Source organism: Electrona antarctica (genome assembly GCF_951216825.1).
Source record: "Electrona antarctica genome assembly, chromosome: 10".
Lineage (NCBI taxonomy): Eukaryota > Metazoa > Chordata > Actinopteri > Myctophiformes > Myctophidae > Electrona > Electrona antarctica.
The window spans coordinates 29,571,801-29,598,710 of record NC_136791.1 but is presented as its reverse complement, the minus strand read 5'-3'; the positions used below and the strand labels follow the sequence as shown (position 1 = coordinate 29,598,710).

The 26,910-nt window shown below is 43.8% G+C and overlaps 1 protein-coding gene across 8 annotated transcripts in view; it reads right to left on the bottom strand.

Moving 5' to 3' along the window:
• Positions 1 to 26,588, bottom strand: part of LOC306931340 (LIM domain-binding protein 1-like) — a 41,366-nt gene extending 14,778 nt beyond the window's left edge. For 6 of the 8 annotated variants that reach the window (XM_079512696.1, XM_079512698.1, XM_079512691.1 and 3 more), the window contains exons 1-3: positions 26,485 to 26,588; positions 21,123 to 21,197; positions 16,272 to 16,403 (exon numbers count right to left, since the gene is read on the bottom strand). In XM_079512696.1, the coding sequence (XP_079368822.1) occupies positions 16,272 to 16,299 (28 nt within the window). In that variant the 5' untranslated portion in view covers positions 16,300 to 16,403; positions 21,123 to 21,197; positions 26,485 to 26,588. Of the gene's footprint in view, positions 1 to 2,795; positions 3,171 to 16,271; positions 16,404 to 21,122; positions 21,198 to 26,484 lie in introns of those variants that run through there. The other 2 variants (XM_079512697.1, XM_079512695.1) reach the window with 2 other exon arrangements.
• Positions 26,589 to 26,910: the final 322 nt, after the last annotated feature.

Below are 26,910 nucleotides of genomic sequence, written 5' to 3'. Positions count from 1 at the left end.
TTCAAGTGAAAGTGTAATAGAAAAAAAGAAACACACAATTTCCTGGCGTTTTCATTTCCTAATGCATCGTTATTAATCCAGTAAATGGGACGAGGAACGGCTTTATTAGATTTGTTGGCAGACAGCGATCTGTGGAAACGATTAATGAAATGAAGGAATGCTTGCTTTAGGGAACACGGTGAGTCGAGGCCTAGCATGTTCTTTGTGCTCATGTACCGTCCTCATTATAGGAAACCCTCCTCTCTCTCGCATACAGCCCCATCTCATGTGATCCCACAACCACACTCTTCTGCGCTGTGTGCGCGTGTGTGTGTGTGTGTGCGTGCGTGTGTCTCTCTAGTTCCGCCCATCCCCCACTCCCTCTGCCCGGCTGTTGTTAACCCTCGTCTGCCCAGATAAGCCATTCATGCTGAAATAACACAGGGGCTTTAAACAGAAGATATCTCTACAACCATCAAAATCTACTGAGGGGAGGTGACAGAAAGAGAGTATGGATGGATACAGTAAGTCAAACACACAATCACAGAACAGAATTATTTTATGTATCCATGGATTAGGCTTATGGTCTCCCAACAAGGAATCCTGTACATACATTCCATGTATTAGGCTTATACTGTAGTGTCTGATTCTCAAAGCAAGAAGTCAGAGAGGATCCAAAACCAAAAGCTGAGAAAGGCAGCACTGCGAGAAAGAGATGGGTGCATGAATGATAGATATAGAGGAGCTGAGTGTGTCGTCCGCATCACTAATATCTACCTGGCCATCTTTCACTGCTGCACAGCCAGTTTCATATCAAACAACAATCACTCGCTCTCACAAAAAAATAGCAGACCGCCCCTTTTTCGATGTGCAACACTGTCATGCAACAAAGTATACAAATCTGCCTTTATCCCATTCTGGTGCGGGAACCCCTTTTAAGCATTATGTTATGCTTTAGCTATTGAATCGTAGCGCGGCACCAAGTGCCGCGCTACGAGCTCGTAGGTCTGCTATTTTTTTTTTAAATCGTGAAGATGTGGCGTGAAGATGTGGCGTGAAGATGTGGCGTGAAGATGTGGCGTGAAGATGTGGCGCAAATCTTTTGCGCCACGGGGTCCCTGGAACTACATATTTTCAGATGGGGGTCGGCTGCCAATTCATAACGATAATTCTGGGGGTCCTTAACTCCTTGACGTGAAAAAGGTTGAGAACCTCAACCACTGACATAGAAATATAGGTTTTTCAGAAGGATTTTAGAAGACATTTTGTAGAATCTAGTGTCAGGTCGTAAAGGGGTTATGGGTGGGCCCAACTAACAGTCAGACCAGGTCACGCTCTCCTCCCCTTTACTATGGGGGTGACACTGCTCTGGGGAGAGTTCACAATGGTTCTCAATGCATCACCTCTGACCCAAAGACACCCCCCCCCCCCCCCCCAGCTAGTAGCTACAACAACAAGCAGCAGCAGACAGCATTCAGCAGCCCTATTTAACGAACCATTGTTCAACTTGGTGCAAAAAGCAACCTTCCTCTACACCACCACCACCCCTCATTTGTTAGACAAGATAAAAGGATGTTATCAAGGACTACCGGTTACATGTTTTCTTCTACTGACAAATCATGTTCACATTCAAAGACACACATTCTGTTCAACAAACCTCTAAAGTGCTAGCCTACGAGCCTACGTTTAGACTCTCATAGATGTATTTTATCGAACCTGACATTTTCCAATTTCAGAATCGATAAAATACATCTACGAGTCTAAATGTTAGGCTGCTATGAGCCCACAAACCGAAGCCCATGAGCCTCCATTAAAAGTGATCCCAGGGTATTTTAGGATCCAATCTAACTCAGGCAACCATCCGATAATAATCTCCAGGGCTAAACATAAACGCTGGAACAGGAACATCTTTCTAGCCCATTTCAGAACTCTGGGATACATTTTTTTGTATTTGGTAGGCAGTACCGCCTTCCCAAATACAAAAAAAATGTATCCAGGGTTCTGGAAGGGGCTAAGGAACATCCAGAGTGAGGATACATAATATACTGTACATAAATATGAGTTCCATCATTTGTCTGTCATTTAAATGTTTTGATGAATTGAGTATTTATTATAAAGGACCCCAATGGATGGAAACAAGCCACATAGGCTATCCTGTGATTAAAATCCTCTTGAGCAGACCTTTTTTAAACTGCTAATGAAGTATTCAATCAATCAATCAATCAATCGATTCAGTGCACAGTATCCAGTGGATGCTGTTGACCAGTCAGTCACAACGACAAGCGGGCTATAGAAATGAATACTTTTAATTGAAGCAAATCAACCATTCCATTACGTTCTTGAGGTGTGATGGCTCCAATGAAATGATAATAGCCTACCTAGGAGGCCTACACACCACACAGCGAACCGTACCATCTTTAGACCTCGAAGTCCATAATAATATAATTGCGTTAAAAACGAAAGAAGAGACGTTGGTTACATTGAACTGGACTGTCGAATGGTGTTGATTTATTGGCACACTAGACTGAACAACACACACAACCCATAACATTCTGAACTGGCGAGGTGCCTTGCAGGGGCTGCATTCATTATGCAGAGAGAGAGAGAAGAGAGGACCGACATTGCTAAAGCTATTTTAGTTGCTGAATTATTACCCCCAGACTAGAGAGAGATTCATGCATATCGTTCACTGTGGATCAAACGGGGCTATTATACAATATACATAATACAAGACTTGTTTTGATTCATTAATTGGCTCTTCTTTCCACTCCCAAATCCAAAACAATCTACGTTTACGGTTGTTGTTGTTTTTTTACCTGCAGAGAATGGGGGGGTTCAGTACCACCGAAACGCGGTGTGTCTATGCAACACCTCGGTCCGGTGTTCGGGGCCTCCTCTGCGGGCTGGAGGAGCTCCTCTTCCACGCCGATCTCTCCCCGGCCCCCCGATCCAAAACAACAAGGAGAGAACAAGCGACCCCCTCGAGTCGAAACAAGTGCTTCTTCTTAAAGTTTGGGTTTCTAAAGATTTGTAAATAAAAATAAAAAACGATCTGTGGTGTTCAACGACGGCATTTGTTTTGGGGGCCGTAACGGTCTCTTCTCTATACTACTCCAAGTAGAAACCAATGTACAGAGCAGAGGAGAAGAGCCTTTGTTCCTGCTAGAGGAGAGAGAGAGAGAGAGGCTAGACACGAACAATGGCCCCGCCCCCCGCTGCACTATACGCCGCGGTACGACCGTGTCGCGTCGCTGTACACCCCCCCCCCCCCCCCCAGCCAGATCCATTATTTTTGGAAAGCAATAGCCTAGATAGCCCCTTTTCCCACCCTCACTAGTGTATATGTTTCTTTTCCCTTTTACCTCCTTTGTATGATACATTCCTGTTCTGTTCTTTGGCTAGAAGTGTCTATTTGTACGTCTCTAAATGTTTTTGATGAATTGAACAAGGTGGACCCTCTTGTAAACAAGTGTAATGCTTTATTTGGGTCGTCCACTCACAGTTAACAGTCTTTGTATTGAGTTGTGCTTGAAATGTACTGTAATTCTACAAACTGTTAATAAATATTTCAATCAATCAATCAATCAATCAATCAATCAATCAATCAAACTCCTCCCGTCCACCCCTTATCAGACCATTCAGTGTGAATACACCAATGGCCTGATTCTCAACCTTTTTGTGTTTTTTTATTCAAGCCTTGAATAATAATAATAATTATTATTATTATTATTATAAAAGTCATATCAAATTGGGGTCATGGAATGTCAGAGTTAACTCAAAAACCCCCAATTTCCTTCCATTTAAAAAATGGCCTGACCTGGAAGGATTTTGTTCTTTGACTTTTGCAGTGCCTTCAACCACATCACAGCCGTGAAGCTCTTTACGATGCAGGCGGAACATGACTTTGTACGGCCTGCCCTGGATGGAGCACGGATTACCTGCAGATCTCAAGAACATCACTCAGACTGCCAAAATGTGTGGGCAGCGCAGGTGCTCCCGAGATGCTCCCGAGGGCACTGTACTATCACACTTTATGTTCACCCTTTACACCAGTGGTTCCCAAACTTGTTCATGTCAAGGACCCCCAAATTGACACTAATTAGCCCCGCAGACCCCCCATTTGAAGAGATTTATTTTACGGCTCTATAGCAGTGATTCTCAACCCATTTAATTTCAAGGACCCCCAGTTTGACATGCATTAGTCTACGGACCCCCCATTTAATGGCACTTCTATCTCTGAGACCCCCAATTCATATTGTAAAAATCAATGTTAATTTAACTCTGAGAGTTACAGACCCATAAGGGTGCATTTGGTTCCAAACTATAATTTAGCTGGGGACCCCCTGGAACTCCCTCAAGTACCCCTGGGGGTCCCCGGACCCCACTTTCGGAACCACTGATCTACACATCCAACTTCTTCTTCAACTCCAAAACGTGTCACCGATGTTCAGACAACACCGTCATGGTCAGCTGTGTTATGAATGACAACGACACAGACAAGCACGGCACCATGGTGGAGATCTTCGTGAGGTGACAACAACCAACCAGCAACCCACCCACGAAAGACCCAAGGAGCTGGTTGTGGAGAACCACCAGAGGAAAAAGGGCCCACCAGCCCCCAGCACTAGCCTGTGACTCATACCCTTCTCAGCCAGGTTTCTGATTGGGAGCGGATGATAATTTGTCATGTTGTAGTCACCGGTTTGTAGTCATCAGGCCAGAACCACCAAACCGGAATCGGAATTACCCCAAATAATTCCCCACAAATCAAGGGCACCATCATATTAGCCCATTTAGACCTGACAGTTTTCTGAAAAACCTATGTTTCTATGTCTGCGGTGCTCAAACATTTTCATGTCAAGGATCCCCAAAAATATATGCAATTGGCCGCCGACCCGCATCTGAAAGTATGTTGTTCCACGCAGGGACCCCCCAGAAGCAAAGATTTGAGTTAAAAACGTTAGCTCTGAAAAAATATATGTTCAAAGATTTGCGCCGCATTGTCACAATTTTTCAAAGATAGCAGATCTACAAGCTCGAGCTATGAGCTTGTAGATCTGCTATTTTTCAATAGCTAAAGTATAACATAATGCTATAAACACCAAAAGCGGTTCCCGTCTAAAATGTGTTAAGGCGTACCCAATAAAAGCCAATGTTCTTCGACAAGTACTTCTTGGAATAGTTTGTTTGCTATATCTTTTATTCCAACTAGTAGTGGCTGGCGAGACTAAATACAAACAGAGGGGACCAAAACAAAGCGACGCCGGAAAAAATATTATTATTATTTTTTGTTTGTATTAACCCGGTCTAGAGACCACGCCTATAGACCGGATCATAAGGGGCAATTTCGGAAAACACAGACCAGGCTTTCCTCCGAGGTGGAAGGTCTGGTAACGCAAGGTTACCCCAGCAGTGAGCACCATTCATGGGGGAGTCAGTGGAGGTCATGGACACCTGAGTTCCGGGGCTGAACTGGTCTGACAATGCTTCTCTACAGGAAGGGCCAAAGAAAACGGTTCTTCCTGAGGAGACTCAGATCCTTTTGTGTGTGACAGGATGCTGCAGCAGATGTTCTACTATTCTGTTGTGGCAAGCATCCTCTTCTTGCAACATCCTCTTCTTGCAATTGCTTGCCTTATGGAGGGGGGGGTGGGGGGGGGGGGGGGTACATCAACAAAAGGGACAAAAGGTACAGAAACAGACTGACAAGCTCGCAAAGAAGGCTGGCTCTGTTGTTGGTTATAGGATGGTGTGGAGGTGGTGGCGGAGGTGAGTAGGCTACAATGAAGAAGCTGGTGGCTATAATATAAGTTACCCCGGCCTCAGGCCCTCAGAAAGACATAATAGGTGGCTGAGTACCAGAGGGGTATACGCACATTATTCATGCCTCCAACACAGTCCTTCATGCCTCTAGCCATGAAGCTGTGTACAATATGATGCCAATGGTCGCTCCACCACCACTCCACCAGTTGTCCCAGCCGGTCTGTCTGTGGTCAAATGATCAATGTGACTCTTGTCTTGTTCAAGTGACTCTTATTTTCCGTGGACTAATGCCAAATAGCCTACAGCTAATGGCCCTCGCCTGTGATATCAGTGAGGTGACCGGTGCATTACTAACCCTAACCGCACATGAAGCCGCCACGTAGTCATAGTAATGGGATGTCGGTTATGGGCCGGCCCTGGCTGCTCTTTGAGGCCTTGCGTATGTGTGTGTGTTTAACTTTTAGAAAATGCTAAAACTTTTATATCGCAAAGTCAGCATGGTTAAATGATGCTAAATCTAAACTGTAATAATTGTTAACTGTTAACCTTTCTTACACCAAACACAGCTCTTCTTGATGACAAGTAATAATTTGTTCTTAGTCTGTCATCAGGGCCAATGTGAGAGGCATGTGATGATGGCCCAAAGGACAGTGGGATCTTCAGCACAACAGCTCCCTCTACTGGCCAACACTACAAAGAACCTCTGTGGCTTTGGTCATACTGTTGTATATCACATGCTGCTGAATTTCAAGGTGGGTCATTCATTCAACATTTGAACATGTGAATGTGATTCAATGCCATTCCTGTTGAATTGGTGCGGAAAGACACTCTACTAGACTTTGAAGTTGCTAGGTATTGGAAATTCAAAACACTACGGCATTTATTTGAATATACAACAATTAGTATAGTAGTATTGCAGCCAATGAGCTCAATTTTAATTAGCTAGGAAAAGTGCTCCTCACAAGTGCTGCATTTCAAATTGGGAGATATAGGGGCTTTTAACAATACAGTGAGTTGTTAACAAAATAAATCAAATCAATCAATCAATCAATCAATCAATCAATCAAGTCTCTGTACATGTGTGTGTGTACGTACTGTAACTCGAGAACCGTTCGCCCCACTGACTTCAAATTCAACACACACGTTCCACACCCCCACAAAGTGCAGTGCCCGGTGTCGAGTCGGTCAGACCCACGGTTGTCCAGAACCTCCACAAAAGGCCTCTACCTGGGCTCTGGACAGGGCCCCTGCCCAGGCTCCATTTGCATGGAGCTAGCCTGTTCTGGCATCACATCACTTAATATTTGGCAGAACTCCATTATATAGGAATAAAGAGACACAGAGAGACAGACACAGAAATCTCCATATATGGGCATAAAAAGGACACAGACAAATGGGTGGAACGGGTACTCCGACGCAGGAACAACAGGTATTGCATAGCATGGATCTCCAACTTCCATGGGACGTCATGCAGACTCCACACAGAAAGGCCCTTTCGCCAACCCCACCTATAGGGTATGGGCACTGGTGACATGATCCCGGTGGGAACCCAACCCGGGACCTTCTAGCTGGTACGTGACAGCGCTACCGACTGCGCCACCGTGCCCGTCACATTTATCATAAAATAACGTACATCTGGAAACTACCATACACGACCATTTATTTACATCATCTATGCACCTGTTGTAGCTCGCCACAAACAGCAGCTGATAGAGTTTCTTGTGTGTGTGGGGGGGAAAGTAATACTCAAGGTATACAGTATATTTTTGAGTGGTGCAAACCACTCCAACAACTGGCTTTGTACCCGTGTACCCGTGTTTGTTCGTACCAAAAAAACGAGCATGGTTGCTATGGTTAGCAACCAAAAAAACGAGCATGGTTGCTATGGTTAGCATGTGACGTCACCGATGTACTAATGTACAGTAACTATAACAATAAATGTGTAGTTGCACCACTCAGTTCACACGGGTGTGATTTTTTCTTTACTCCTCCTTGAGTATAATTTCTTTTTAAAAAACGTTATCCTTCCACTCCCCTACACCTCAGAGGCAAATATTGTATTTTTTTACTGTACTACAATTATTAATTAAAAAACAACAACAACATACATTTACTGAAGAATTATGTATTGTTATAGGCTAAGCTACCCAGGCAGCAGCACACTGCTATGACAACTGAATTTCCCCTGGGCTCAATAAAGGTACGTCTGTTTAGTGTTTATCTGTCTCTGTGTGTCTAGTCGCATCACGATGCGCCACTGTGAGCTTGTAGATCCTCAATATTCACCATTTATTCAAACTTGTGCCTACAGTATATGATGGCATGCCCAAAATAGGGACGGCACGGTGAAAGCGTGGCTAATTTATTTATTGGGGCAAAAAGGCTTCATTGTCAAATGAAAGACAGCCAGAGGGAGAAAGTGAAGGGACACATAATGTAAAAATAATAAACATACACCCCCCCCCCCCCCCCCCCCCAGCCTCCTGCATGAGAGCATCTCTGACATGACTGAACACAGCTCTATGAGGGAAGAGAGAGAGAGAGAGAGAGAGAGAGAGAGAGAGAGAGAGAGGAGACAGAGAAGAAAATAATGAAGGGCTGGTGTAAAGGATAGAAGTGTGTTGTTTTCGTCGACTAAAACCAAGACAAAAAAGTGTTTTCACTGAGGAAAACTAAGTGGAAACTAAATGAAAACTAAGCTATGATGACTAAAACTAAGACAATTAAAAGAAAATAGAAGAGACTGGACAAGAGATCCAGTATAAGTCATTTTACAATTAGTTACACGCTGAAACAAGCTCACAATGTGGGCTTGTAGATCGGCTATCTTCAGCAAGTGAAAAAAAACAGTCATTACGATGGCATCAAGGCCCGCCAAAATACATTTAGTTCGACTACCGGTAAATCAACTGGATTTAGTCGACTAAAATCTTATGATATTTAGTCGACTAACACACTAAAACTAGACTAACACTAAAACATTCCAGGTGACTAAAACAAAATGAAAACTATTCAAGAGCCTGTGACTAAAACTAAAATAAAAATGTTCTGCCAAAAACAACACTGGTTAACTTAACATGAAGTTTGCTCCAGTATTGCTCAGTGGTTTAGGGAGCTGTCATTGTGTCTTCCTCTGGAAAGAATCACTTATACTTTGAAGAATAAACAAAAGATGTTTGATAAAATATGGGGACGGTTTATCCAATATATTACGGTTAATGATTTATCTTATTTAATGGTGGAAACTGAAAATGTCTAATTGTATTCTCTGCAGCTGTTTGGTCTTGTGGCCATAAGGACTCTGTTGTTGTTACCAGTCTAAGTGCCATTATTTTAATATACTGTATTTATATGTATGTACTGTATGTTTGTTTTGTTTTTTTGTTTTGTTTTTTAAGTAATTGTATTTTGTCTGATGTATTATGTATTGTTCTGTTGTATTGTCTGTACAAAAAAAAAGAAATGCAATAAATATATTGTTAAAAAAAAAAACGTGAAGTTTGCTTTAGAGTCAAGTGTTTCCCAACCTGTGGTCCCAACCATTTTTGTATGGCCCGGTGGCTTTTTGATCTGGAGAATTCATGACAATGGCCGCGGTTACATGGCCGGCTGATCATTCCGAATAAATACTTCAGAATAAAATACTTTTTTGCTACGAGTTTACATGGGAAATGGTCATTCCGAATGAGTGTATACATGAGTCCAATTGTTTTTTAATCGCATTCAACATCGGAATAATTCGGGCAGTTACATCGGAATGTTTTTTAAATCGCATTGAGCATTTTCATTCGGATTTAAGTTTTTGTAGGAGTTTACATGACAACGTTTAATAGTTTCAGTCCTCATGTAAACGTACTCACTGACCTTTTATAGAAACAATCTATTTGTAATGTCACACACGAGAACACCAAGCCAACTCAAGGGGGAAATGGGAGAGGGGGTGCACTCTCTCTCTCTCTCTCTCTCTCTCACACTCACACAGAGGAAGTCAGCGAGTGACTCTCTCCACCTGATCTAACCATAAATTATATAAGGAGAAGTAAAGCATAGCTCTGCTATTTTGTTTTAAAAAAAAAAATTCAATAATCTGTTCAAAACCAGCTTTTCCAGCTGTGTGTTCCAAAGACTCTGCACCTTGCCCATCTTTTGTGAATAAATCTCTCTCTCTCTCTCTCTCTCTCTCTCTCTCTCTCTCTCTCTCTCTCTCTCTCTCTCTCTCTCTCTTTGCGGGGCGCAACCCAGCACTCTTTAGGTAGTGGAGATGCGACGTACGACATGGATTTCTAAACAAATTTGTTCAACGCAAAATACTGTGTTAAAGTTCAGGAGGCTACAGAAAAATGCAAGCAATTCTCCTGCACGCTGCCTTCCGGTATGTTGCATGGAAAGGAGAAGAAGGCATTTGGCATTTCTTTCACCATAGTAAATGCTGCATTTGTGGGTCTGGAGAGGGCAGTTGTTTTACAGACGGGTAAAAGGCAGGGGCTGAAGCCCCCCTTTGATATCTATGTGTGCACATCCCTGCCCCCAAACATCAGCTCATCCATCTGGTTCACTCCTGGCTATACATGCCCACAAGCCTTCCCCTGCCTTTCTCTGGTTCTCCTGGCTATACATGCCCACAAGCCTTCCCCTGCCTTTCTCTGAAGCTTGCAGCTGATCACAGCTGTCAGGAAGAAGAAACCTTACCTCGTATCTCCAATAATGTCAACTTGAACTTTTTGTATAATTTGTTTTCCGTAAATGAATGTCCTACTACTTCATCATACAAGGGGTGTTGCACAAAAGTGTGAAAAAATAGCAGATCTACAAGCTCACGTGTTGCAGCGTGTTGTGAGCTTGCAGATCGGAAGATGTTTTTTTTTAAATAATAATGAAACATTAACCGTTTTTTTGGGACATACATGGTTTTCACCCGACAGCGTCGAGATGTTGTGACATCATAAAGACAAGCTCCTCTCCGTTATGCATCCTGCCCCCTCCCTCTTGTCCCCTTCTGTGTCTTCCCCCAACAACATCTCTTGCTCTCTCTCTCTCTCTCTCTCTCTCTCTCTCTCTCTCTCTCTCTCTCTTCTCTCTCTTCTCTCTCTCTCTCTCTCTCTCTCTCTCTCTCTCTCTCTCTCTCTCCCCCACGCATTCCTTCTTTCCTTCCCTCTCACACAGAGCCATTTTGATCTGGCAAATGAGTGGCTGAGGTAGAGATCTTAAAGGGGAACACAAAAACAGAGAGGCAGGACGCGGAACAAACAAACGCAAGGATGAGAGAGAGAGAGAGAGAGACAGAGAGAGAGAGAGAGAGAGAGAGAATGGGAGACAGATAAACCATTCATATGAAAATGTCTACATTAGTTCATTCAAGGAGTCAATCATCACTGACTTCAACCCCTCACAGAATTGATTCAGAGCAACACACGTGAATTCCATTCAATCGTTTGTAGGAGAAAAATACTCTTGTTGCTAATCACCCAGCCTGTTTGGCTGCCATCTTGGCCACTTTTTTTCCTCTAATCAGGAGACATGTGACTTTCTTTCTGCATGAGGCAACAACCACTGTACAGTATGTTACAAACAGCAGTGAGAGATAGAGGGGTGGGGGGGGGGGGGAGTCCGAGAAATAGTGTGTGCGTGCGCGGGGGGTGGTGGGGGTGGGGATGGGGTCTATTTTTACCATTTAGTCAGAACAAAGCGTGTGATTAGACCCCACTGTGTAGCGACATGGCTTCCATTCAGTTACACTCTATTAGCCAGAGAGCCTTTCTGAGGTGATTCGCTCACTGCACGCACGCGCACACACACACACACACACACACACACACCCACACACACACACACACACACACACACACACACACACACACACAGGAGCTGCAGCATGCAGGATGTCACGGCCATGTCAGACAAGACACGGACAGTATAGTCTCACGTAGCCAGACAACTATTACACAATCTCCGAATACTATCTATATAGCATTTGGAGATTGTGGAATTATAGTCTGGAACTATAGCCCCCATGAGCTGAGTAACGGAAGCTGCCATTTCCGTTCACGAAAATATATTTTAAAATATCTCTAGAGCTTATTTCTTTTATTTACTTTTCTGCTAAGCAACACGCTATATATGTTTAGATGTTTTCTATTTATATTAGGATAAATGTGCACGACTGTAAAGACGAAACGGAAGTGGCGAGGAGGCTCCACTTCCGCTGTATCCCTTACTCATCCGTTGGTCCAGACCAGGGGTGGGCAACTTTGACGATGGAGAGGGCCACTATATTTCGACAATCTACAAGCTCAAAACGCGTCGCGTTTTGCTATATTTGAATTGAAATCCTGAATAATCTTTTGAATTTTTTAATTGGAATCCTGAAAAGTAACATTTTTATTTAATTGAAAATGCATTTTGTTATAGTTATGTTAACTTTATGAACTAAATACAAATACATTGGACATAAAAAAAAAAGACGATAACATTTTCATACTAGTAATCTGCTTAGCCTGAAATCAATAATACATCAATGTTCGGATATTAACCTGCGGTCCGCATTGAGTGATGGTGGGGGCCGCATGTGGCCCCCGGGCCGCCAGTTGTCCATGTATGGTCCAGACTGTATGATGAAAGCATTTGGAAATTGCGAGAGTCAGTCTGGTAACGCCAGACTACATCACGAACAGGGACGTGGCGACGTGCACACATCATAGACATCAAAGGGGGCTTCAGCCCCCTGCCCTTTTACCCGTCTGTAGAACAACTGCCCTTTTCTAGACCACAAATGCAGGATTTACTATGGTGAAAGAAATGCACATGCCCCTCCTCTCCTTTCCATACCGGAAGGCAGCATTCAGGAGAATTATTGCTTTTTCCCCCAAAGTCTCCTGAACTTGAACGCAGCATTTTGTGTTGAACAAATTTGTTTAGAAATCCATCTCGTTACACTGCATCTCCACTAGCTAAAGAGTGCTGGGTTGCGCCCCGAAAATAGCTGATCTACAAGCTCACAACGTTGTGAGCTTGTAGATCTGCTATTTTTGTCCAAAAATACGGATTTTCAGCCCCTGCCTCTCTAACACTCTCTGCACGTCCCTGCACACGGACAGGGCTGACAGTGACGCACGCACGCACGCACGCACGCACGCACGCACGCACGCACGCATGCACGCACGCACGCACGTTGCACACACAACAGATTCCTCCATTATAGTTGGATACTCTGAGCTGGCATGATCCTGATTATGAATTTAACTCTGAGACATGTCCAAGTGGAACCAAATGGCCCCGTCTGAGAGTTAGTTTTTAAAGGATTTTACTATGTAGCCTACTAATTAATTAGTCATTAAAAAAGGAGGGGTAGAGGCTATAGAGCGTCACAGTCCCGCCCCCTGTCATGACGACGCCAGGCCCAGGAAATGATTCCCAATGCATTTTTCCCATAGACATTTCAAAAAGTATTTATTTAAAGATGGTTACGCCGCGGACAAAGCCAACTCGAGTCGTGACAAATCATGACAATAAACACAATATTTTGGACCAAACAAATAATTACAAAGAAGAAAAACAACAAAAAAAGTGTTGTAACCTGCCGTTTTTTTCTTCTAATTCTTTGTTCGGGCCAAAAAATTTTGTTTGTTGTCATGATTTGTCACGACAAGAGTTGGCTTTGTACGAGGCTTAAAAGGTCTTTAAATAAATACTTTTTGAAAAGTCTATGAGGAAAATGAACGGGAATAATTTCCTGGGCCCATAGGGGGCGGGACTGCGACGCTCTATAGGAAGAGGCAGAAAGGAAAGGACTCGAGGAAAGAAGGAAGGTCATTTTTTTTCTTTATTTGCAGCCTTCAGGGGGAGGAGCCTCTGCCACCATCATACAAGAATGTAAACAAACCTGCCTTCAAATACGACCAGTGCATGATTTTCATCACACACACACACACACACACACACACACACACACACACACACACACACACACACACACACACACACACACACACACACACACACACACACACACACACACACACACACACACACACACACACACACACACACACACTACAAGTGTGACTTGGAAAGTCATCTTTCAATGTGGGTATCTGTGTGAGAGATCCACTGGCTCAAACCTGCCGCAGCAAGTTCCTTCCTTAACCCTTAACTTGCACATGAAAAGCTGCATGCATCTCTTTGTGTGTGTGTGTGTGTGTGTGTGTGTGTGTGTGTGTGTGTGTGTGTGTGTGTGTGCATGCGTGCGTGCGTGCGTGCGTGCGTGCGTGCGTGCGTGCGTGCGTGCGTGCGTGCGTGCGTGCGTGCGTGCGTGCGTGCGTGCGTTGACTGCTTGCTTTCCCTGTGTACATCCTCTAGAAACATGTGGTTGTCATTAAAACGTTTCTGCTCCTCACTAAAAAGACTCTCTCTCTTGCAGAGTGCAAACCAAAGAGGGGCGAGCAACAAGACAATGTGAGCCCGTGAAAGGAACACTGCTCATGAAACCCGCGTCTATTTGGTTACATCTGTTCACTCTCAGTGTTAGATTTCATTCTCTGAGTTACAAACAGCCAGTGGTGGAAAAAGCACTCAATTGTTTTACTTAAGTAAAAGTACCAATACTGCAATTTAGAACTACTTTGTTACAAGTAAGTAAGTAAGTACGGAATTGAAAATGTACTTGAGTAAAAGTACAAAAGTAACGGCATCAAAATGTACTTAACATACTAAAAGTAAAAGTACTCATTGTGCAGAATGTGCCATTTCACAAATTCTGGCTCTGAGATGTAGTGGAGTAGAAGTAAAAGTACTGGAAATTGGAAATACTCAAGAAAAGTACAAATACCTCAAAATTGTACTTAAGTACAGTTACTTTCCACCACTGCAAACAGCATGAAGTAAAAACCGAGGATGTCACTAGTGTGAAGAAGTGTGAAGCATCTTCAGTGCCACGCCGCCATTGAATCTGAGCGAGGGCCATTAAAGTGATCCTGGCACCCTAATTCAATGCCCTCATGGTCTGAGAGATCCCCTCAGCGGATGCTGCGATTCAATTTGGGGCCTGTTAGACATCACTCCACCGCCCTGTGCTGTACGCGTACACTATAGCACTCGTCCCCTGGCACTCTGTTGTTCACAAGACAATTACACACTAAACCCAGTGCCTCTCTCAGTCTCTCTCTCTCTCTCTGTAGACTGCCAACTCTCATCAGACCCTCATCGATGAGAGAGAATACTAGGAAGGCAAAAGCGAGCGTTGCGACTTTGAGATGTGAGCTAGTACATCTGCAGTGGTTTTGGAGGTGGTCTCCCTTCTCCTCCACTTAGACCCTGGTGTCGGACAGGACACCTTATGCGTGACAATAGTGCTGGTATACCTGAAGCTTATAAAAGTGCAATATGTGCCCTCATGGCACGAGCAGGGGGATTCCGTCTTTGGACTGCGGTGGAGGTTTGGTCTCGCACGCACAGTTGCAAATTTTCCTCTCTCCTTTCTGGACAGGACGTAAAAACCAACTATTATATTGTAGCTTCATTCCAAAAATAAGTATGCAAAGCCTTCCTCAGCAGGATAATTTTGATTATAAAACATACATTAACCACTTTCAACCCTATACAGTTCGGCCATTTGATAATAGCCGATCTACAAGCTCACAATGCGTCGCAATGCAACGCATTGTGAGCTTGTAGATCTTCTATTTTCAATAGATTTTGTACACATTTTGAACTTGTGAAATGGCACATTCTGGACAATGAGTATTGTTACTTTTAGTACTTTAAGTACTTTTACTCAAGTACATTTTCAATTCCGTACTTTTACTTGTAACAAAGTAGTTCTAAATTGCAGTATTGGTACTTTTACTTAAGTAAAACAATTGAGTACTTTTCCCACCACTGGTTTATATACACTAAGTGACTATGCACACTTGTTTTCAAACGGTTGTTATGTGGAGTAAAAGCAACAGCAAATGTCTGTAGCTACAGTGCAGTGTGTAGCCCCTGGTTAGACACATAAGAGCATAGCTCACTGCTGGTACACTAGGCCATTACAGGTTCAGCAAGCACGTGCACGCGCACGCACGCGCACACACACACACACACACACACACACACAGACACACACACACACACACACACTCGCGCGCGCACACTTGACACTGGCCCCAGGCCAACTTGCAACACTTTGACATCAGTCACATCACTGACACAAGAAATTGTATAGAGAGCAGTGAGACAAAGAGAGAGAGAGAGAGAGAGAGAGAGAGAGAGAGAGAGAGGGAAAAGAGATTCGGAGGGAAAAGTATTAAAGATAATAGCCTAAATGACATTACACATTAAAATCCCCATGCAGTGTTTAATGTAGTCCATTTGTAACTCCAAGTGAGTTAGGAGCAGAATAAAATATAAGGGCACGGGCGTTAAAGTTTACGTTTGAGAAATAGAGAGGATAGGAAATGGGAGCAATACATAACACTGAGAGAGAGAGAGAGAGAGAGAGAGAGAGAGATATAGAGAGAGAGAGAGAGAGAGAGAGAGAGAGAGAGACTCACCGGGACAAGCACAGCCTCCAACGGACATCTTTTCTCACATGTTGGGCTTTTCTCAGAGCAGAACAGCTGCGTTCAGTCCACACGCCGCTCGCCTCGCATGCAGCCAGCCAGGCAGCCAGGCAGGGCTTCACTCTGGAGAGGAACAACAACACTCAGTCAGAGGGGTGGGGAGAGAGAGAGAGAGAGAGAGAGAGAGAGAGAGAGAGAGAGAGAGAGAGAGCGAGAGAGAGCGAGAGAGAGAGGGAGTGGTAGGCTACAAAGCGTTGCTTGTACACACCAGAATTTTGTGTGTGCGCGTGCGTGTGTGTGTGTGTGTGTGTGTGTCTCTCTCTCATTCTCTTGTATAGTGTATAACTGTATATAGACTACTTCCTCACAGGAAGTTGAAAATCAGGTATTTGTCACTCTCTCTCACTTTCTCTCTCTCTCTCTCTCTCTCTCTCTCTCTCTAATAGGCCTATATATAGTGGGAGGCCACAAGAGAAGGAAGAAGAAATAAGCCTAATAAAAAAACAAAAGAAAGAAAATCTGATCTGCAAGCTGTTGTGAGTTTGTGGGTCTGCTATTTTTGTACGACCTTATGTGTGTGTGTGAGGGGGGGGGAGCAAGACATGTGCCGGGAATGGAGTGTGCGTGTGCGTGTGCATGTGCGTGTGCGTGTGTGTGCTCATGTAAGTAAGAAAGCAGGAGGGAGGCAATTAGAGCAAAGGAGAGAGAAAAAGGCGAAATGCACAAGGGGTCTGTGTGTGTGTGTGTGTGTGTGCGTGCGTGCGTGCGTGCGTGCGTGCGTGCGTGCGTGCGTGCATGCGTGCATGTACTCCGTGCGTGTGTGGTAGTGATGCATCATCTATTTTTGCCTGGTGCTGCTGTGGGAGATAAACATACTCAGTAGGAGCCCAGAGGCAGAGGGTCATTAACGTCCAACACACACAGGCACACATGCACACACTGTGTGTGTGTGTGTGTGTGTGTGTGTGTGTGTGTGTGCGCGCACCCATGTGTGTGTGTGTGTGTGTGTCTTGCATGTTTCGTGCATGACATATTTCTCCTGTCCTCCATCACTCATAATAATGCACAGCGTTCATCCATCTCTCCTGTGTGTGTGTGTGTGTGTGTGTGTGTGTGTGTGTGTGTGTGTGTGTGTGTGTGTGTGTGTGTGTGTGTGTGTGTGTGTGTGCTGTACGTTGCAGAGAGGAGACAGCAGCAGTGTTAATCACTACAGACAGTATCGATTAAAAATGCAAAGCCCACCTGGAGCGCTGCGCGGGACACCAGAGACCATGTGCGGGAGGAACAGGCATGGGCAGACACACACACACGCGCACACGCACACGCACACGCACACACACACACACACACACACACACACACACACACACACACACACACACACACACACACACACACACACACTGCATGATGACAGTCTAATTTTGACTGCAAGCTGTCTGCTAGCCCTGCACGAAAGCAGTGATGTCCGGTATTGAATGTTTCGCCGACAACCGATATCCCGATATTGTCCAAATCATAAATTCGGGAGAAATGTAAATGAATTAAAACCGATATTTTCCGATATTACATTTTTTTATGCAAATATCGTCCGATAATATCGGGAGGCCGGTAATATTGGACATCCCCAATAGATTTGACCATAGTGTAACACAACCTTAATTAGTATCATCGGTAACACCTGCAAGTGTCCTGCAAGTCCTTTCCTTATTATTAATAGACAGTACAAAAAAAGCATGGTAAGTACCAGCTCAGTGGCCTGAGTTTCCACCCTCAGATTGGGACGTCGAGGTTTAAAATAAAAACTAGACTAAAATGTTAGGAAGGGACTAGTGGACAAGAGATCCAGTATAAGTTATTTTAGACTTGGTTGCATGCCGAAAATAGCTGATCTACAAGCTCACAAAGAGATTGTCTGTCATTTCCATCCTTTAAGTACAAATAAAACAATGGTTACCCGACCACCAAACCTGTGACCATGTATAGTTAAATAGTCTAGTAGTGCACCTGCACAGCATACTGTCGGGAGGAAACCTCTTAACTCCATTTTTGATTTTATTTTTTTGCATAAATCAGTGCTATTGAACACCCTTTACATCTGTGTGTTGTTTGGAAAATATTGAACCAATGGAAAGTAGTAAAAAAAAAACCACTTTGGACAAAACCTCTTAACTCCATTGCACCCTCAAACTGTCTGCTAAGACAACTAACTCCACCACCTCTCCCCTTCTCATGCAAATCATTGACAATATATAAAGTCACAACACCAACTTTGACGAGGCAGTATTGCTTTGTTTTCAAAATATACGGTTTTCTAAATTTCCTGAAAAATGTATATTTTTAATTTCCTGAAAAATGAACATTTTGGAGTTAAGTCAGTGGTTTCCTCCCGACAGCAGAGATATTACCTGAAAGCAATAATGCACTTTATGCACAAGTTACTTTACTTACAATTCTATATTGCCCTCTGGGCGGGAACCCCTTTTGGTGTTTTACCCCCTCAGGCCGGGAACCCATATTGGTGTTCTGTACAGTATGTACAGTATTCCAAAAGTACAAAAATTTGATGCTGCTATATAAATATTTGAAGTTTTTCATAAAACTTAGGTCAGGATTTAGAAGGATTTTTAGAATCGGCCTCAGGCCTAAATGGGTTAAAAACGCTGCTAAACTAGATAGAATAATCTTGTACTTTGTTTCTTGTAATGTATGCTGTATGTATGTTGTTATGCTTTGTCTCATCCGGTAATGTGCTTCAGTGCCTGCCTGCCTGTTTTGTTTGTGTGTGTTGTGTGGGGACTGTGGATTAAATTTAGCATCTTTGCTAATTCTGGTGTATTTACATTGCATTTTGTACTTTAGCTGTTGAAAAATAGCAGATCTACAAGCTCATAGCGCGGCACTCGCTTGTAGATTGAAAAATCGTGAAAATGTAGTGCAAATCTTTGAATATATATATTCTTTCAGAGCGAACGTTTTTAACTGAAATATTTGCTTCTGGGGGGTCCCTGGAACTACATATTTTCAGATGAGGGTCCGCGGCCAAATACAGATAATTCTGGGGGTTCTTGACATGAAAAAGGCTGAGCACCACTGACATAGAAACATGGGTTTTCAGAATACTTTTAGGATTTAGAAGACATTTGTAGAATCGTCCTCAGGTCTAAATATTAAACAGGAGATAGGCTCTGAACTATGGGCCACATGGCCTAGGATCTTTAGAAAGTCAAATGTTAACGCCCACTTAGTGGTATATATACCACGGCAACATTGGACCATACTGACGAGAGAAATATCAAACCACTTAATTTCTTGTCTATACTTCAGTACAATGAAATCAACTATTGCATCCTAAGACGCACATGTGCAATGTTTACGTGTGGTGAATTCATACTCAAATACTATTTGATTGTGGATAGATCATTATATACAGTGTACTGTACTCACTGTATGTTTTCCATTTTGAGTGAGTTGAGCCGTATCATTTTAACAAGCCGCGGCCAGATCTGTCATCCATCACTCACATTCAACATGCTAAAAATGACAAACAAGTGTTTCTATTAAAGTGAGGACTGACAGATGTCGTCCCCACACACACTCCACCCTGGTGGCATGAGGCATCACAGCTAAATGCTGTCTGTCAGACACTGTTCTCAGGACATGACGAACGGCCCCATAAGGCCTGCATGATCCTCCTGTTAACCCCCCAGACTTGTTTTGCCATCCATTTCTCGCACCCTGCTTCTCTCTCTCTCTCTCTTTCACAAACTGTGAAACTGTCTTTCTTATTTGTCCTTCTCTCTCTCTCTCTCTCTTTTGTCATTCACACACTCTTTCTGTCTTTGTTGTTTGCCCTTCTACAGAGAGACAGACTGTCTCTCTCTCTCTCTCTCTCTCTGTTCCAACAAAAGTCTGCCTGTGTCAGAGTCCTCTCCTTCATCTGTATTTGGTGATAATTCAGTGCTCTGTGTGAGAGCCCTGTGTGTGCATCAGGATGACAGGATCTGTGCATCTGACATTTAGCTCAACATCTTTGCCTCTGTAAAATGGCGAACCCTGAACAAAGCAGATATGAGAGAGAGAGGGAGAATAGGAGAGAGAGATCTCCAATACTGGCAGTGAAGAGAGAGGAAGAGAGAAAATTGGGGGGGTGGGGGGATGAATGTGATTGGCTTCTGTTTCCAGCGCTACAGATTAGGTTTAGTATCTGTGCACTTCAACACTGCCTGCACAGTCAGGCATGGTCTCTCGCTGTCCTTCTCTCTCTCTCTCTGTGTGTCTCTCCTCAGTCTCTCTCCTATAGTCTCTCAGGCACACAGGTACAGGCTATGTGCACACATCTGTGCATTGCTCCGCTGTTCACTGTCATAACATGTAGCAGCAGTTCAATAACACTGTCTGACAGACCGCAACGTGCACAAGGGACACATGCTCGCATGCACGCACACACATGCGTATGCACGCACACACGCACAGACACACACACAAATCAATACACTGCCAACAGTGCCACTCATTATTAGTACATTGACCTCTGAAAGAGAACAACAACAAGGAAATGATAGCCGGTCTTGTTTACGTGATCATATCAACGTTTTATGCAAACTCAAAAGGAAGAAAATGCTTAAAGACTACAAGACTGTATCAGGTACTGTATCGGATGAGGACTTCATGTCATCATCAGTGATTACAGGTCTACAGCCTTTTGTCTTGAACTTACCCCCCCCCCCCCCCCCCCCCCATGCACCCCCAACGCACGCACGCACGCACGCACACACACACTCGTCTATCTCCCAGTCTCACTCGCTCGCGTGCACCCAACATCCTCCGCTATACGCTTACCTTTGTCTCCCCTGTTTTTCCTCTGCGTCCGTCAGCTCACACGCAGTTGCACCGAAAACCTTGGCAGTCGGTCACCTAAAAACAAAAAAAAAGAAAGTCCTCCTGGGTCAGACAGGCGCACGGAGAGAAAGTCCCACCCCCCCTCTCTCTCCCCCCCGGTCCTCTGGCAGAGGGAGGTGTGTGAGGAGGCGATGAGGAGGAGGATGCAGATGGAGAGTCACAAACGAAGGGGACGTCGTACACTGTATACTAGCGGTGTGAAAAGTGGAGGATGAGACGGAGGCGAGGAGGAGGAGGAGGAGGAGGAGGAGGAGGAGGAGGAGGGGGCAGCTCTCAGCTGCACTGGTATGAATATATGACGCAGAGGCAGTGAAAGCAGCCCCAGCCAGCAGCCCCATCCATCCCTATGTACCAACCCAGATACAAGAGAGGGCACTGTATCCATGGCAACGCCATGAACAGCAGTAGGTAGGTAGATGTTAAGGGAGTGTGCTGTGGCACAGTGGTGCTCTTCTCTCTCTCTGTCTGTCTGTCTCGGTCTCTCTCTGTGTCTCTGTCTCTTTGTCTCTCTGACTCTCTCTTTGTCTCTATCTATGTCTGTCTCTCATCTTTGTTTCTTTGTCTCTTTGCCTCTGTTGTTCTGTCTCTCGCTCTGTGTCACGCTCGCACGCACGCACGCACGCACGCCCATAAGTCTCTTTCAGCTCACACAGGCATAATAATAAATAGAAGATTTGATTTATAGATGAAACCTCCATGGCCAGCATACAATCCAATATGACATGACAGGTACCACTACTAGCAGGGGGCTGACACTGAGTTATATAGTTACACCTGTGGGAAACATAGCCTACTGTATATCCTATAACTCATCAGGCAAATACTGAAACAGACACCAATAAGACACACAAATACATAGTGTTTCCAGACATCTTATATGAATAAAATAAAAGGATAAATGCCGATGCTTGCTCAAAAGACTCAAAGGCTCAAAAGATCTCTGAATGTTTAGAGATTTGAATATTTTTGTGTTGTAGGTTGATGCTTTGAGATTTTACGTGAGAAGTGTGTGCAACAACTGAACATTTTGTGTGAAGTGTTTGGACTACAAGGAGAAGGTGATGTGTAATTGACACCAGAGGGTAAAGAAGGAAAGTCAGAGTCTAATGCAGATAAGGGAGTGTGAAGTAGTGCAAATTGTGTCCAGCGATTAGTTACATGAAGTGAAGGTTGTGCAAATTGTGCCAAATTTTTGTGTGTTAACAATCATGAAAAACTGTAATAGGAGATTACACACAGATAGTATATTTCTGGTTAAAAAGAAGGATGGAATAGCATTGGACAATAAATTACAAAACAAAAACAGAGAGATTGTATCTTGTTTCATTCTTTCAGACATTCAGTTTCCTTTTCATTCTTCATCTCCCAAATATCATCCCATCTATATCTTTCTCCTTAAATATGTTAGTATCTATGTATCATGTATGAGTATTTAGAGTATTTATGGGTTTAAGAATCATATCAAGACCAAATAATGAATATTATAATTTATTGGGAAAAAACATCCTGTTTCCTAGACCTCTTGTTGCTCAAAAGTATAATCTAACCATTATCTCCATTTGTTTTTAGAAGACGGTTCCAGCGAGCCGCCCCACGTCCGAAACGGTACAGAAATGAGAGTTACCATGTGGGGGTCTCCGGGGGTCCCCGGGGGGTCCCTGGAACATCCAGGAACGCGCCCAGGGGGCCGGGCCGATTCCGGCGAGCCGCCCCTCGTCCGAAACGGTTGAGAAATGACAGAGTTACCGTGTGGGGGTCCCTCTACTGTACCCTCTACCACTGTACTGTACTGTACTGTACTGGCTCACCCGAAATCATGATATATACAGTTAATATGTGCGTGTGTGTTTGTGTGTGTGTTAGGTGAAAAACAACCATGCTGTTTTCGTGCTCAGACCTACCCACCCAGCCACCCACACAAATAGCTCCGTAAGGGAGTGGTTGAACCACTCAAAAATGCGTAGGCCTAACAAGGCGACACGTACGTTGTGAGTGAGCCACTGTACATATCTTCTACATATCTTTGTATATACCTATATATTCACCTTAGAGTATATAATACCTATATACTCTAAGGTGAATACCCCCCAAGGGGCCAGTGAGGCTCTCCAACGTTGAAGCACTGGGCCCTAGTGGTAAGAGGAGGGACTGCAGGCGGACCCGTGGAAGTGGTGGGGGGCGGACCTTCGCGCCAGTTCAGTCTCTATCCTTCTTTATACTCTATGGTGAATACTCCCCCCAGAATAGAGCACCGAAGTCTGACGTCACTTTCAGTAGAGGGCGCCAATACAAAGGTTCATGTATTTTTGAGTGGTGTAAACCACTCCTACAACTGGCTTTTGTGTTGAGTGGTGTAAACCACTCCTACAACTGGCTTTTGTGTGCATAAAAAAATGACCATGGTTGCTATGTTCAAAATAATTTCTGACGTAATTAAATCACACCCGGGTGAACTGGATGACCGTAGCAACCGTGGTCATTTTCTCTGCACAAAAAAAGCCAGTTGTGAAATCACATCCAGGTGTGATTTCATTACGTCAGATCAGAGCTGATCAGGGTATATAATACCTTACCTTATATAATACCTCACATCGGACAAAAACTCCAGGTGAATCAACTTCATGGTCACAAATCATCACATCAGAAGACGAGTCTACCTAGCCAAAGATATTGCCGAGACAGACCCTCCTGACCAGACCCGATCTTTAAAGACGGTGGGAAGCCCAGTAGACGAGACGGCTGCTCTTTGCCGGGACAGACCCTCCTGACCAGACCCGAAGACGACCCTATCAGAATCAGACAAGGCCAATAGACGAGACGGCTGCTTTTTGCCGAGACAGACCCTCCTGACCAGACCCGATCTTTAAAGACGGTGGGAGCCCAATAGACAAGACGGCTGCTCTTTGCCAAGACAGACCCTCCTGACCAGACCCCAGCCAGACCCTCCTGACCAGACCACAGTTCATAGCTGATTAGGCTGACAAACACCCCTGTTGAATCAACTGCATGGTCACAGATCATTTTCAAGGAAAAGAACATCAGAAGACGATACTTTCCATTCACATAAAATGAAACAACATAAAATTGATATTAAAAAAAAAGCCACTCTGCTCCAAATTAAAACTACAGACAGAAGTGACGAAGAAAAACGTCAAATTCAGCGATTACGAAATTCAATAAGAAGAGTAGAAAAAGAAAGACCAAAGAAGAAAAAAATTACACAGAAAGAGGTTAGAAAGAAAAACAGAGAAAGGATGACACTCGGAAGGACTAAAAGGAAAATACTTGGAAGAGCTAAAAGAACACCTCAACACAAAGAACTTGAAAACAAAAACATTGTAACACACATGAAAACCACTCTGCTCCAAATTAAAACTACAGACAGAGGTGACGAAGAAAAATGAGCATGGTTGCTATGTTCACCCGGGTGTGATTTCATACAACTGGCTTTGTTTGTGCAGAAAAAATGAGCATGGTTGCTATGTTCACCCTGTTCACCCGGGTGTGATTTCATTACGTCAGACATGATTTCATTACGTCAGACATGATTTCATTACGTTAGACAGGCTAAGACCTTACACCACTCAGTTCACACGGGTGTGATTTTTTGAGTTGCATTGAGATCCCCATAGGGTGATTTTAGGTCGCTTCATATAAGAACTGTGTTTGAAAAATAAACCGACCACCCCGGCCTTTCTGTCAGGGGAGTGGCTGTGCGTCGTTAATGATGTCCATTCATATTTGATACAGCCAGTTTCTGGAGAAAATGGAATTAATGTGGCCGCAAAAGCCTTGAAACTACATAATAGGGCAATGTCGCTGCTAATATACATCACGCCCAGCTGTCAACACATTGCGTTCCTGAGATTCCTCGTTGACGTAAGCTCAGCTGGTGGTGACTCGACTCGTACTAACCACGAGACATTAAATATCAATCAAATAAAAATAAACGTAATTAACATTCAGTTTCTGTTGTGCAACGGGCAGATGCAGCCACCCGCCTATACCGGAAATGTAGTCTCTGGGTTGTTTCACTCGTTTCTAGCGCTTTTTTATATATTTGTACATTTCCACCTTCAGTTGATGATCCATATGAGTGAAAAGGCCGGGGTGATCGGTTTATTTTTCAAACACAGTTCTTTAATATATGAGGCGATCTAAAATCCCCCTATGGAGATTACAATGCAAGTGACGTCAGGACTTCGGTGCTAAGAGCACCGAAGTCTGACGTCACTTTCAGTAGAGGGCGCCTATACACATTGATTGATTGATTGAAATATTTATTAACAGTTTGCAGAATTACAGTAAATTTCAAGCACAAACTCAATACAAAGGCTGTTAACTGTGAGTGGACGACCCAATTAAGCATTACACTTGTTTACAATAGGGTCCACCATGTTCAATTCATCAAAACATTTAGAGACGTACAAATAGACACTTCTATATAGACAAAGAACAGAACAAAAATTCATCATAATGGAGGTAAAAAGGGAAAAGAAACAGTGAGGAGAAAAGGGGGGGGGGGGGGCGGTGGAGGGGATTCAGATTTTACAGGGGCCAGTTTCGAATTGCAGCCATCCGTATAGGTGCCCTTTTCTTTTTTTTGCGGCTTACGCCTTTTCGTAGGTGCCCTTTGAGAGCGGTTTTAAAGGAGTCAAGGGATTTGCATGTCTTAATGACTGTTGGTAGGGCGTTCCACATTTTGGTGGCATAGGAGCGAAAAGAATTTAGTCCCTTGTTTGTGCCGAATCTGGGTTGTACATGGTTCGTTGCACTCCCTCTGGTGTTGTGGGTGTGGACTTCGTTAACATTAAGGAAGTATCTAGACAGGTACATGGGTATCTTGGTGGAGTATCGAATCTTGTGGACCAGACCCATTGCAAGATGCTGTACTCTGTCGTCGACCCTAAGCCATTCCAGTCTGTCAAAGTGGTTCATGTATTTTTTTTATTTGCAGTGAAATCTCCATAGGGCGATTTTAGGTCGCTTCATAAAAAGTACACGAACCTGGGGACTGACGCCCTCTACTGACAGTGACGTCAGGACTTCGGTGCTCTTTTATGCGTGTGACATCATCATCATACCCGGAAGTTATGCGGGAAGGCCTACTGAGTGACAAAAAACTACTTTCTGGCATTGACAGCCCATACATACAAACAGAAAAGTCCTATTTGATTGAATTAAATTACTTTTAAACATTAAATTCACTTTGTCACTCACTTTGCCACTCGATCTGCCATTCACGTTATGCATGCTAGATCTCACATGGTACAAGACAATTCCAGATGAACAATTTTCTTACCTTAAACTGATATTATATCCAATGAATGAATGGTACAGGTGAACAATCATAACATCCAAACCACAGAGGCACCAGCTGCCGACAATAGGCATTTTTACGGAAGCCCATTTGGGACAACACACTGTGTAGAGTAGGCCCATTTGGTCAAGTAGGAGAAAAAAGAAAATCATTTTCAAGCATCGAAATAAGCGATTTATTTAGCGTAACGGCCGGAGCTGCCTGCGGTGCGCTCTGGATGGAGTTATGTAACTTTGCACCTGTACCGTTATTGGATAACATATCAATTATTAAGTATTCCTAAAGTAATCTAAGTAAATTATGCTTAAACGGTTAAACCTAACCTTATGCTTATTCCTAACCTTAACCTCAGTAAAACTATGCCTAAACCTAACCCTATTCCTAAACTTAACCCCAGTAAAACTATGC